This window comes from Hemibagrus wyckioides, linkage group LG19 (assembly GCF_019097595.1).
Source record: "Hemibagrus wyckioides isolate EC202008001 linkage group LG19, SWU_Hwy_1.0, whole genome shotgun sequence".
Lineage (NCBI taxonomy): Eukaryota > Metazoa > Chordata > Actinopteri > Siluriformes > Bagridae > Hemibagrus > Hemibagrus wyckioides.
In genome coordinates, this window is record NC_080728.1 from 11,098,025 (window position 1) to 11,112,512 (window position 14,488).

Genomic DNA, 14,488 nt, shown 5'->3' on the forward strand with positions numbered 1-14,488 from the left:
GAGGCACTAGCATTTACCGTAACCCAACAAAGAACAAGAGCTGTGGACTGTCCGGAAAGCTAGTATATCACATTAATTAAAATAAGTGGAAAACATGGTAGAGACATGGGCAGTACAAAACACCTTGAAACAGATTAAAAACACTTGTACAAGAAAACAAATACGGACAGGATACTACAACAACAACAGTGTGAACATGCAGTCGTACTGTACCCATGTATCCTTCCAATGGGGTTTGAGCACTATTCTAATGAATGAGTGAGAAAAACTGTGGCAAGGATGAAGAGACGTGTACGTGCTCTTTTGAAGGACGATGAGGGAAAAATAGGCTAAAGAGGGATTTTCAGTAAATGGGAATGCATGACTACAAGTCCATTTGCTGCTTTGGGGAAATTGTGTCCTAGTTTATTATCCTTCCTGTTCAAGTATTCTGAAGCCTTTATAGGAAAAACTAGTCATGCATGTGGTGAGTGCTGTTATATGTCTATGAAGCAACATGATTAATTAGTTTTAATTAATTAGAAAATGCAATATATGAGAATTCCTTTAAAAAATTATTTAAAAAAAGCTCAGAACATAGAATATATGTAGAGGAAATGAGGACATCCCACTTGTTCTACCACATTTAAGTATTCCTTTAACATTTACATGTAAAATGCCTTTGTAAACCTGCGAAGTGTCATTGTAATGTGTGTGTATGACTAAGGAAGTGAAAGGGAGACAGAGAATAAAGTTTAAAGGGAAAATTCTGCACTGTAGAGATTTCTCATGTGAAAAAGAAATAACCCTAGAAAGCTTTAATAATATGTCAGATGTATAATGTGTACAATTCTTTATCTAAGTAGAAGATTTCAGGTTATTGGGGGCAAAGGCATGACTGAGCATGTTTTACAGAGGTAGATACAGTTGGGAAGAGTCTGAGCACTTACGGGATGCCAATCTCAAAGATATTGTTCTGAATGAGCTGTTTTCCCAACATGATGATGCTGAGCTGGATACATAGCTCAATAAGACAACCACCAGGGGCACACTGAGAGAGAAAGAGACAGAATGAACATCAAGGTCTTTCTAGCAAACTAATTATGATAACTGTATTATCAGTGACAGATATAAGAGTGACAGCAGAGTGATGGGTATAATATTAATAATAATATGTACATAATCACACACTTACTAATCACCCATATCTAAATTTACCTCTTCCATGCGATACCGGGTGAAAACATAGACGTAATCACCAGGCCTGCCTGCAAACCTGTTGGTATGAATAAAAACAAACAAATAAAACATGGATGATTAGATAAAATAAGCCATGTTTTTTTTAGTTAGTTAGAACATTGGGCTTCCTACATTAATGAGTACAATTCAGACAATACTGGTTTAGCAGTGATATTATGAAATGGGGACGTAAAGTGGTGCATGCTGTCATCCAAGTTTTGCTCTACACTATATTGACATTTTTGTGGTCTTTTGTTATAGCTCCAGCCAGAAACTTATGTATATTCATTAATATAACTATAACTAAACCCTCATCCAAAGGATCTAATACTTGTCTTCTAGCTTCTTCTTGCCTTTTGTATGTTTCTGCCACTTAGCAGACTTGGTCTTCGTTTTCAAGCTTCGGCATTAGAGCCATTACTCCATATCAGTATTACACTTTACTTTATTATTATATTTAACAGTAACATCCAAACCACAACCAAAAAAAGAGCTACAGGGTGGGCATGTCTACTTACCTTCCTTTGAAAAAGGCTACATAGAAAATGGGGGCATAAGCATTCATAAACTTTAGAAGGAAGGCCTTCAGAATCAGACGCTCTTCAAAGCCGGTTTCTGTCTTTGGAATCTCTGCAAATACATCAGAAATTATTATTTATAAAAGCTATTGGGATTGGGATTACAATCAGATATTTCTCAGATATCCCTGCTACATTGGAGATCACTGTCTGAGCTACAGTGTTGGCAGTAAATGCAGAATGAACTCGTAATTCCAGGATTCAGAAATTACGTAGAATTCTAGATTTTAAATATTTGTAAGATGAGGAGAGACCAATACTTAAGAGAAAAGGACATATATTCATGAAGCATTTAAAATGCAATTTAGTCCAAATCTCACCCAGCTCTGTGAGCCAAGCAGCCACTGAACCGTAGATCTCGTCCAGGATGAGGATGACAACTAGGTTGATGATGACAGCTGTGGCTGTGACGGTCACTCGCACACTTGCTTTGATCTGGGGGTCGTTACTCATGGCCAGTGTGGCAGAGACGGTGATACGGTACATAATCACCGCAAAGACAGCAGCAAAAGTTACACCAAACTAGAGCACCAAAGAGGAGGGTAAATAAATCAAAAGAGCAAAGCCAAAAACACCGGAAAGACAAATATTAGAAAGGCACTGTCAGAATAAGTTAAATCTTAATTTTGAAGCAATTATACGGTTTATTAACTGAATTTATCAAAGTTGTTTCTCAAGTAACATTACTCACCATTAGTAGGATGGAAGAAACATTAATACAGTAGCCTGGAAACCTATCCTTCCATGTAAGTCTCTCATCTTCAGGCTGTGTGTATGAGAGAGAGAGAGAGAAACAGAGGAAATGAAAAATTTAGTAAATGCTTATATTTATCTGGGTTGTGGGTTTACTGTTCTTCCTCTTCATGTTGTATCCAAATTCATGTAACACTTACAGTGTCTGTCAATAATGTACTACAGTGTTACAAGATTATAACTCAAAGGCCTTACAACCTCAGCCTCTTAATGAAGAAATCATATCCCAATTATCTCCAAAGGATCGTGTTTTCTAATTTACCAAGAAAAATACTTTGAGGCACTCAAAATGTTTCAATTGCTACTGAACCCTACAAATGTGACAGATAAATCACAGCAATCAAGCCAAGAAAAACATCCTGCAATCTCATGCATCACTGTAATGCAGACAAAAGAAGTAAAATAAGCAAATGGTGAAAGTCAGCATTCAATTAATGAATATACATAAGTTTTCTGGCTGGAGCTATAACAAAAGACCACAAAAATGTCAATATAGTGTAGAGCAAAACTTGGATGACAGCATGTACCACTTTACTTCCCCATTTCGTCATATCACTGCTATAAATAACATACCAAAATTGTTTTACCCATATTTAATGGGTAACATTCATCCAATTGAGCAGGTAAAGGATCTCTAGTAGTTTGGTCTGGAAGCCTCTCTCAGCTCTAATTAGGCTTATTAAGAGAACAACAGCACCACCTAGCACACAGAAGCACTCACCGGAACTAAACCCCACTGTCTGAGCCCTGGGATGCTAAAGCAACGAGAGCTTGGTGGCTGCACTTGAGGGAAACTCTCAGAATGCCAAAGCTTTTGGGTTTTGGAGGATAATGAATGTAGGTCATGTAACAGCCATTTATGACAAACCACAGGGAGGTCACATGTGGCCTCTGCTGAACATGTGGATTCTCTGCACATCCATGCTCTCAGCGACAAAACACAGTTAACACCTTTTGGTGAGGAAGATGAGGTAGATAAGCTTGGCCTCCCTCAGCGAGAGCAATAACTGTTAGAAACCATTCCAGGATTTGAGATGATCTGTAATTGTAGCCACAGCTAATGTGCAAGAAACAAAATTCAGAGCTTCATTGACAAAAACTGGGCTGAAGAAAAAATTTTTTGCTTTCAGAGAAAGGCCAGATGGAGATGGTCTCCATGTACACTATAAATATACAATGATTAAGAATGCATGAATATAAACTAAAGAAAATACCATAATAAAAGTCAAATGAGAGGGGGAAATGCAAAACAAGCTCTCTTTGTTGTTTACATTTTTGCATTCAACACTTGTGGATAAAAAAAGACTTGGATCAACAGCCAAGATTTAGATGAAAACATGGTTTACTATAATGTGTAAATCCGTTCTCCAGATATCCAAAGCTCCAATCTGTTTCAGCAAGAAATAAAAAAATAATAATTAAATACACAAAATAAAGTATGTCAATGTGTTTCCCGATTTTTGTGTGTGATGAGAAATCACTGTCTGTACTAATAAGGCTGGGTTGTCTGTTTACTAGCCAGTACTTGGAAAAGTCCATCTGCAACATCTGTTGATGTGTTTCATCAAAAGTGGAGCATGAGTGCCTGTTCTTCAATTGTGCTTTTCTTATCTGTGTCACAAAAACAGTCAAGTCAAATCTGTGTCTACACACAAGTCAATAACATAGATTTGGGGATGTGGTAGTTTAGTGGTTAAGGCATTGGACTATTGATTGGATGGTGGGGAGTTTGAATCCCAGGCCACCAAGCTGCCACTGCTGGGGCCTTGAGCAAGTCCCTTAACCCTCAATTGCTCAGTTTTATGAAATGAGATAAAATGTAAGCTGCTCTGGATAAGGGCATCTGCCAAATGCTATAAATGTAAATGAATGTGAAGATATACATAAACCCCAGCACATGTAACAAGGCCTTGAAGCCTTGTTTGTGCAGATGTGTTATGATGGACAATGTTGCAAATAAATTGCATGTGAAAAGTGGCTTGAGTGTCAGTGACCACCTTAAAGACTTTTCCTAAAGACCGTTCCAACAGGGCCAAGTTAAATCCTTTGAGAAATTAGTGACAATCCCGCTGGTGTGGAGAATTCCTCAGAGGTCATATGTCACTGCAGAGATACATGAATGTGCATTTACACTTTCAGAGAAAGAGGGAGGAAGAGAGAGAGAGAGACCAAGTTGACCAGGAATGTATCTTATATCCATATCAGCCACACAGAACACATGACTGCAGTTTAATTTCAGGAGGTCAGGAACAGAGAATTGTCACAGAGATTATAGTTGATCAGCACTGGTCAAACCTCTGACAATCACATGTGCTGGGGGTGAATTAAGACCTTTTGGGTGTTGAGTACAGAGAGAATAATTCCCTCTTCCACACACCCACACACTAATTCCTTCTAACAGCTCATGACCCACGTCATGGCTCACATAAATACACCCATTCCATGTGGAAGGGCACGAAAAACACACACTCTCCAATAAGTGGTTTGCACAAGGTGGCAGATGACCTTTAACGATTAATGGCAAATTATGTAATGCCCAACAAGAAAAGTCACAGACTTCCTGCTTACTTCCATTATGATCAGAACTTAATGTGACCCTAACTCCATTCAAATTCTGTGAGCTTTTGAACAAAAATCATCTAGACCTGTAGAAACCCAAACTGGCTATATTTTTTTTAAGACTAAGCCATCAGAGTTTTATAGTCAATTTGTGGTTCTATAGCCATGTGAAAATAAAACCTCAGACTTTGAGCAAAGTTTATTCTAAATAGCAGTTTTTAGTATACATATAAACCAAAGTAGCAAGAAAAAAATGTCATACAGATACAGTTTTATCCCATAAAAATGAAAGCACACGGTCAAGGAGGGGCAGGCTGTTGTTGTCTCAAATGAACACTTTGCTCCTCCCATTAGCTAATGCTGAACATACATTTGCTTATTTGGCCTCTTTCTGAAACTCCTGTAGATGTCAGTACTAGTTGTGTGTCTCACTAACGTTATGTCTTCGTTGGCATAACAGTGTGATAAGGCTTTTAAAAACACCAGTTTAAAACAGTCCTATGTGTGTTCAAATATAGGTGCTTGAATGACACAGGGTTGCCATGACGATGAGTCAGGGACTGTGGTTTACTCTGCTTTTGGCGCGATGCCTTGTGTTAAGCTGTGACACTCCCGCTGAGAGGGCACTCCCTCTCTCTTCCTCCCTTCTCTCTTTCACACAGACAAATACACACAGTCTGCCATACAGTCAATAGGCTGAAGTGTAGCTCTCTCTGCTGGCCAGAGTATGTGCATAACACTCCAGAAAACTCCAGGACTCAGGCAGAATATTTGTGTCCTTTTTTAGCAGAAAAGAAGACTTTTGGAAAAGCATACATTACAAAGACGAAAAAATATTTCCTTTATACTTCTACTTAACACTTCATGATGCAAACACGTTACCTCATTTTATCCAGTCACCCTGATTTTCCTCACTCATTCGCAAACACACACACACACGTGTGCAAGTGGTCCCCATGCATGAGTGTACATATATTACATTTAAGTAGCACATTTATTCACAATCCAGTACTACTGATCAGTGTTTTGTTCAGCAGTGTTACTGACCTGTCTATTTTTTATGTCTGTCTGAGCTTAACATTAAGTCATAAATCTATCTGAATATTCAGATTATGTATTTCAAACTACAAACTAGAGACTCTTGTTAAAATCCTGATGTTAAAAAAATAAACCAAGTTTCCTTTCAGATTATTTTATGAAAAAGTGTTTTTGTAGGATATTCCTGGTTTCATCCAACCGAAATCATGGTTTAAAAAAGCTTGCAACAAATGTACTGGATCTCATTGAATGGTATCATCAGTGATACATTTGATGTACCAAGATAAACCATGAAGGCATTAATTAGCAAGGGGAGAAAATAGGGCACCATATCGCCAAAAAAAGAATGTCCATCCATATTTTGAAAAACAACAGGATGTAAAAAGTTTATAAGCAAGGCTGTCAAGACACCTACGGAAACATGATTGTGATTGTGCAGGAATATCTGCCACGTACTGATCACACCCTTCATGTGACAACAATGTCTGGGCTAAGAGTTAGGCTGGCTAGATGGAATACACGATAACAAACAAATCCAAGTCAAAAATGGAATGGCTAGTGTTTAGAATTGCCCAGTAATAGCCAAGATGTAAATCCTATTGAAACCCTGTGGAATAACTTGAGAAGTGCGTTGCACAGGACATCCCCTCTGCAATCAGCTGAGAAATTTAATATCATTATGCCTATAACAGGTTAGGCACATTTCATAGTAGTATTTCTGAAAGTATTATTGTACAACATATATGACTATTTGACCGACAGCCTCCAAGCCTGTGTTTCTGACGAAACTGTGCCATTCTATTAATGACCTTTGATCGACAAGGCTCATTTTTCATATGATTCCCACTGTATTTCAAACAATGTGGGCACAACAGGAAAATTAGTGGGAAGACAAAGTAGGAAAAATTAGTCTAATATCTTCATTGTCAACCTGTCATCTGATCACTGTACAAATGTCTCACGATCAAGCACTAGGTAAAAAAGAAAAAGATGCCTCAAACCAGCAAGTGCAATGTACCATAATATACTACAACTATGCTTCTATGCAGTTAGTAGAAGCTGATAAGCAAACTTTATGCCATACAGGAGTAAATTGATTGTAGTTGGGTCAAACATTGTATCCACAATGGTAATTGAGGAAACCCACTTTCCACACCATGCCTCATGGGTATAACACCTCTTTAAAAATGAGAGCTGACCTAGAATCAACTCGCTGTCCATAGATACAGTCATTTTGGCACTGAAGAATACATTATGAGCATGCTTTCTCGGAGGAACTCTTACAGATATACAACATATGATCCTGTTATATACATCCCAAACATTGGTGAACCATGCAACCCAGTGGGAAAGCCAATCTCAGGAGTTAGGACAAACACAAAAGGTCTTAAAATGCACACTGTACAGTTAAATATATTTAATGTAACACTAATTGAAAAAGGTTTTTTTGTTGTTCCAAAAGAAGCTTCAATTTTTAAAAATGTCCAATAGAAATCAATTTCCAAAGTCCAAAAATCTAATTAAATGACCAGAAGAATTTAATCTTTGCTCAAACCATAGTTTTTTATCCCAATTTCTCAGCTGTTAGAGGAAACAGCTATCACTCAATACTCCAATAAATAAGCGTTATTTGAAATACTTAATGCATGCAAGAAAATACAGAGCTGGGAAAATTTACTTTTGTTCTAATGCACCAATGTCAATAAACATCAGTGTTTAACATTACCTAACACCAGTTGTTATCTATTACAGGTCAATCAGCTATTTTTAAATAAGCCTACCAATATCACAACTGATACTCAATTCACTGAGGAAATAAAATAGCCTGACCATAATCAAGATTAACCCATAATACAGCATGCCAGATGTTTTCTGTGAGACACACAGACAGTAACATTTGCATTGTGGAAGAAATTTTCAGTTAAGAACATAAAAATAATTAGGATAAAATAATTTTTGCATTTATTGTGTATAGCTAAAGTAACAGTGAACTACACAGTAAATATCATCCCTCCATCCCTACTGGAACCTCTACTCTCCAGTACAGTCCCTTTTTATGAGGAACTTTCCTTGTCCGAGTTTACAGAGAAAAAGAAATAATGATCTTCTTGAATTTATGAAGTCATACAGCTGAGTTGAAATTCTTAATATGTATTGTTTCAGGCAGTATAACAAATGCAGAATATCAGTATATCAAGCAGTAAAAATATGGTGTGTTATATATTGTAGTCGAATATTTTTTTTTTTACCTTTTTTTTACCTTATGCTATACTACAGTGAGTTGGTATTGCCAGATCCAACTATTTTAACAACACTGCAGTCAAATCTATTTTTATTTTCCATAAACAGAAATAAAGTTTAACAAAATATCACATAGAAACAACACTCTGTTACCAGCTAAGGACTAAAAGTACTAAAATACTTTCCCACAAAACAGCACACAAAAATGAAGCTACTCTGATCCAGCTAAGTACTGAAAGTACTATGCTGCCCAAGCCCCACCTAGACTTCAATTGAACTGAAAATGCTTGCAACCGCGGCAAATGAAAAATGAAAGATCAAGCCCCCTTTAGCATATGTTCTAAAAAAGAGGCAGATCCAGAACTGGTCAAAATCAGCTACTGATAGCAAAGCAGCACCAGAAAAGCAGATTCAGTGCCCACTGACCAAGAAAATAAGGAACAGAGGCCATTGGTATACTAGGGAAGAGGGGGGAAATTTGCAGCCCTGAAGTAAGAAAAAGAGTTAGAGAGAGAGAGAAAGAGATAGAGAGTGAGATACAGAAAAGCATGAAAGCAGGTGCAGAAGCTCTAGAGCAGTGATCAGAGCAGTGAGCTTCCTACAGAATTTTGTTTCAACCCTAATCAAAACTCACAAGTTCCTGTCAGGATAGTCAGGTTACCTGATTTGCTCGAGGAGAACTTTTGGATTAGGGTTGAATTACATTCTGTTGGACAGGAGCAGGAATGGTGATCATTGCTCTAGAGAAACTACAGTGGGCAAGAAACAGAGAGAAAGATCAGCATTTACCGGGTTCCCTGTAGCCATGGCAGACAGCAACCACTGTCTCCATTTGTCCTTGCCCGAATCGCTGCTCTCCTCCACACTTTTCTGAGGCTGGAACAGACAGAGCCCATGGATCACACACTAACAGGTAACAACTCTAAAATCACTAGTGATTTGGGGCTCCAGACACCAGCTCTGCTCATGGATGGAGAATCTGTGGTCTCACCTCATTGCCACTGCTTGTTCACCTTTCTCTAGCTACCTACCAACCTATCTCACTGCCTCTCTCCCTCTCTCTGACTCTTTCCCTATCCTGCTCCGTCTGCCGTGGCAGAACCTGGAGCAGCATATCAGCCTTTCATGTTCTGGTGCCAAATGACTGCAGCCAGAGCAGTGCATCATGGGGGTTTTGCTGGAAGCTTGCAGTGTTTGGCACCAGCACTCTACGCCTAACTCCTCATTCTGATTGCTTCAGAGAAAATATATACGCTCTACTCCCCGGTGACAGGTCTGCGCAGACAAAAGCAAGACATCTGTTAAGGTCAGTTATTATTCAAAACCACAATTAAAAGTATTTGGCAGCACCCGTCAGGTGTGTTGAGGTGCTTTTATGGCTTTAGGCTTTGAAAAAAAAATGAAATAAAATAAAATAAAATAAAATAAAATAAAATAAAATAAAATAAAATAAAATAAAATAAACCCACAAAAATACTTTCACAGTAAAACTGCCCACCTCACTTTTGTTCTTCTTTTTGTTTCTCCTCTTCCTTTGTCTCTTCTGAAGGAGTAATGTTTCATATTTAGGCCTAGGATGCTCCTGCAGATCAAACAGAAATCAAACAGTAATATTTAACTCACATTTTGTATGTGATTCATTTAGAAAACTTTCCAACAGGTCAAAATCCACAGCAAACCAAATGCACACACAAAGCTTGAAGAATTTGGGGCAGGAGGGTTTATTAAAGAAAAAAATGTCAAACCTTTGCTCGTTCCTGATATAGAGAAGATTGGTGGAAAGGGGAGTATACAAATTAAATGATCAAATTAAATTATAAAATTTAATTTAATAAAATATAAAATTTAATTTAAAACAAATTCAAATCCAATTTGAAACTAATTGAATGAATACAATCAGCACTCTAGTCATTACTTTCGTGTAAACAAATGTTTACTGTGAGGGAGAGACACACACCTCTTCTTCCTCCATTCCGGTCATATTCCAACTGTAGTTCAAACTGTTTTGCCTGCGTTTCCAGTGCTCCAGAAACATAACCGCTTTATGAGGGAAGAAGGAAAGATGAGATGAGATGACTAATCAAACATATTACGTAACTGAAAAAACTAAAAGATCACTTGGTAATAACGTCACTCATTTACATATTCTATTAGAATTGTTTTCTCAGTCTTAGCTTGAGCACACTTTTACAAACTATAATCTGTAATAATATCTGGGATGAGGTATCATCCCATTCACCTTGGTTCAAAACTACAGACATGTTTACCATCAGTCTGAAAAGCCTGAGTGAATGTCAATTATCTCAGCTGCTGATATTCATTGCTGCAAGGTTGTACACAAAGATACAGGTGCATGATTGTATACACAGACACACGCACACATATACTCCATCTGACCACTTCCCCAACCCAACCCTAGAGTAAGTGCCTGCATATAAGAAGTAATGTGTATGCCCTGTTGCCACATGCAGCAGTGAAAGACAAAGGGCTTTTACAAAAGCTGCACGAGAAAGGCCGATGATGGAGCCTTGAGCCCACGCAGCCTCTGATAGACACAGGTAACACTATACCCAGACTGTTAATCTCCCACACATACTGTACACGCAAGTTTTTTTATCTCCATCTCCATAGAGACACACCAACAGATCTGCTTACTACCACAGCCTGTCACCTGAGTCTTATATTCATCAGAGCAAGAGAATGCTGAGGAAGTGCACAAAATGGACCTATATTATATTTGGCCTTATACTGAGAAGGAAGGATGGAAGAAGAACAAACAGCTATGGTGAGTGGGCAGAAGATGATGCTTACCCCAGAGGGACATGAAGATGGCAAAGAAGACGGTGGCCGGGTTGTCAAAGAGGTGGCTTGCACGGGCAGTGCCACAGGCTGTGCTCAGGTGCCAGTAATCGCAGACTTGGTCACAAAGGGGGCACATAGTGAAGTTCTGTTTCTCATCACACATCTCCTGACTGAAACAAAAATTAGACAAAGAACATAGCCGGGCAGCACATAGTGAAGTTCTACATCGAGTCATTCTCAACCGTGACATGATTGAGTGAGTCATATGCAGTCAATTCAAAACATTTAATCGCAACTTGTCAAATGTCTCATTAATATCAACAGATTATCATCTTCATACTGAATAAAACTGTTTAATAGATTCACACTGTATTCAGAACTGTGTTGACATATTCTGTTAACAATATTCATCAAAAACATTTCATCTGTATAAATGATATCTGATATACTAAAGCGATTCCATGTCTATTTCATAAAGATACCAATGTAATTCATTTTGTTGTATACCCCTGTACTTGAAGTGGTACTGCCTGGTACACTTCAACAGACCCAAACAGTATTTTTATGATACAGAACTGTTCTACAGTTGCAGTCTGGGGTTGACATTAACAGACCATGACTCTGAATAATCCTGCACTCCTCATGTTGGCCTGCTAAGCCATTCCATCCTCACACCCACACACTTCCAGCCTTATGCCTAGAGGCTGCTCAATGTCTCATACCTAGGAATGTTGGAGTCGATGGTGAAACAGCCATACAGGAATACAACAATGCCCACCAGAGATGCCAAGGCTAACAGCTGAGTATAAACGCCAAGCCAGGCAAAGTAGAGGCCTATCTTCTCCCCATAGTATTTTCTGAGGGGAAAAAGTAAAAGAAAGAATGGCAAAGCCTCCGGAGACAATGATCATATAAATAAGCACAAAAAGCAGCCATAACATCTGGTGAGGAGTAATATGCAAATTGAGTATAAAAATATATATGCACCTGATGAGATCAATAGGCTGATATTTGTAAAATGCTCCATATCTTGCCCATTCATCATGTAACAGCTGAAACAAATAGAAGAGTTCATGATTCATGATTACAAATGGCATTGTGATTGATTAGTTTATACAGTACAACTGCTACTCACTTGTCTCTCGTTCTTCTCTTCTGCTTTGGAGTCCTTGAAGTCTCCCTGCAGGCAATTATAAAAGCATCACATTAACAACACTCAACGTACTAAAGGCAGAATACCATGATTCTTCATTTAATAATCAGTAAATGGTTCAGATTAGCATGAAGAGTTCAAGAAAGTTGGCGTAGAATCAACTTACATCATGCAGAGGGAAGGCAGAGTCATACACCCCTTTAGCTATTAAAGTAGTGATGCCTGTAAGCAAGGAGAAAAATCACCATATATTACATTACCACACACTGCCTCAGAGATAACCGTCTGACTGTCATGAAAGGACTGCCTGGACTGCTTCATGTGAATGCAGCACACTAGTAAAATGGAAGGAGGCCGACATATAGAACACAAGCTTCAATCAAAGTAATTAATCAGTCCTCAAAGGAACAACATGTACACTCTCACTATTAGCCCTCAATTAAGATGGCTCCCTAGCAACAAGCTAGAGGGCCCACCACTCCCCCCATGGAACCTGCTTCACTTCTGAACCCAATCCTAAGATTGCATGTCCTAGTTTAGACAGTAGATGAGAGAGAGGAGAAGGCAAGTAAGAGAATAGGCTAGATAAGAGACCCTAAACCCAACCCCTTCTGTTGGCTAGCCTCAATTCCCCTGTAGCTGGTGGCGATGTCCGTCTGCTGAGCAAAGCGATCCAGGAGAGCATATGGATTTCTCTCCAGCACCTGCTCTACCAGCACTGAGCACAGTGAAACTCTTATGTCAGGCCTGGATTTTCTCAGGATTCCTCCAACACTGCACCATGATTGGTTCTAGCTTACTGTATTACTAACCCATGGTTTGGCAGGTCCGTGTGCAGGCAGTGCGTCTAAGGATTTCATACACCTGGGAGGAAGGGAGAGAGTAAGTGTGAGAGAGCAAGAAAGAGAAAGGGAGAGACAAACAAGCCAAAGTGTTCCCGAAAAGGCCACAGGGGAATTGTCTCCTAGTAATGTGTCCACAGGGAACACAGTCACCTCAGACTTCTGGTAAATAACCGCATTATTCCAACAGCTTCACATAACAATCAGGACAGCAAACTACAGCCATGAAAATCCAAAAAAAAACCAAGACAACGTTTCCAGGCACAGGGAAGCAGAACTTACAATTCGACTCCTTGTGGCATTGTCAAAGAAGGTGTCTTTGCACTCGATGTTGTACCTGAAACAAGACAAGTATGATAAGGCTGAGTAAAACAGGTGTAGCCAAAGGCATGAGTCAGGGTTTATGTTTTTGAGTTGCTCAGGTGCCTTTGGCATACTGTGAAATCTCAGTAAATACCGCTCTAACACCAACCCTCCCAGCCCTCAATTTTCCCCAGAGGTTTCTCACAGATGGAGCTTGTCCCGGGAGAAGCTGTGAGAGAGGAACTTCGTGCGGCTCTGCTGCTGCATGTGAGGGATGTTGGGTTGAAATGGCTGGTTCAGCTTCCTCCACACTGTGTTCATAGTTGCTGATAGACCCTTCTCTTCTTTTAATTCATAGCTCTGGGAAGGAAATGCAACAGGTAAGCTATAGTCATAAACCTATGGCCTGAAAATAAAAAAGTAAACACATTTTGTATTTTATTTATTGAAACAGGGACTTGTTAAACCTCTCAAAACCACAACCACACAAAAGGTACATATCTAAAGTTTACAGTACAGATTCCTGTGTGGTCTGAACCTCTACTCTCCAGTACAGTACAAAGGAAAGCTCTGTGTAGCTAGACTCAGGTTGGTAGCTCCAGAGCCAAATGAATAGAAATAACACACCTTTTTGGTGGGCACCTTGATCTTTAGGAACTCTGCCTCTCTGCTTAGCACCTGCCAAGGGGCATGTAGCCGGATAAATCCCTGCCCATAGACCTTGTGCTGAGGAAGAGAAATACAGAGAGAGCTTTGGTCAAGAAAGAAGGGCTTCAGGTAAATTGTAGTTTCCAACATACCCAATTCAAATATCTACTAGACACTACTATGAAAAAAACATGAGAATTTACTGTACTAATGACTGAAGTGGGTTTTAAACCATCATTACCAGAACATTTTATATCTTTATTTCTATCTTCCATTTAATTTTGTAACCCTATCTCTTTCTTTATCTAGACGAGACACAGGACAAACACAACCTATTCTCTTCAGCAACTCCA

General features: G+C 39.0%; 1 protein-coding gene across 5 annotated transcripts in view; it reads right to left on the bottom strand.

Annotated features, from left to right (window-relative positions):
• Positions 1–14,488, bottom strand: part of ano2b (anoctamin 2b) — a 39,298-nt gene that overhangs the window by 15,597 nt on the left and 9,213 nt on the right. For 4 of the 5 annotated variants that reach the window (XM_058417748.1, XM_058417751.1, XM_058417749.1 and 1 more), the window contains 17 exons: positions 14,115–14,213; positions 13,693–13,847; positions 13,467–13,521; positions 13,155–13,206; positions 12,509–12,564; positions 12,325–12,369; positions 12,177–12,241; positions 11,912–12,046; positions 11,199–11,359; positions 10,345–10,427; positions 9,886–9,969; positions 9,177–9,263; positions 2,488–2,562; positions 2,117–2,318; positions 1,737–1,848; positions 1,198–1,255; positions 930–1,030 (listed from right to left, as the gene is read on the bottom strand). In XM_058417748.1, the coding sequence (XP_058273731.1) occupies positions 930–1,030; positions 1,198–1,255; positions 1,737–1,848; positions 2,117–2,318; positions 2,488–2,562; positions 9,177–9,263; positions 9,886–9,969; positions 10,345–10,427; positions 11,199–11,359; positions 11,912–12,046; positions 12,177–12,241; positions 12,325–12,369; positions 12,509–12,564; positions 13,155–13,206; positions 13,467–13,521; positions 13,693–13,847; positions 14,115–14,213 (1,625 nt within the window). The remainder of the gene's footprint in view (positions 1–929; positions 1,031–1,197; positions 1,256–1,736; positions 1,849–2,116; positions 2,319–2,487; positions 2,563–9,176; positions 9,264–9,885; positions 9,970–10,344; positions 10,428–11,198; positions 11,360–11,911; positions 12,047–12,176; positions 12,242–12,324; positions 12,370–12,508; positions 12,565–13,154; positions 13,207–13,466; positions 13,522–13,692; positions 13,848–14,114; positions 14,214–14,488) is intronic. The other variant, XM_058417750.1, reaches the window with a different exon arrangement.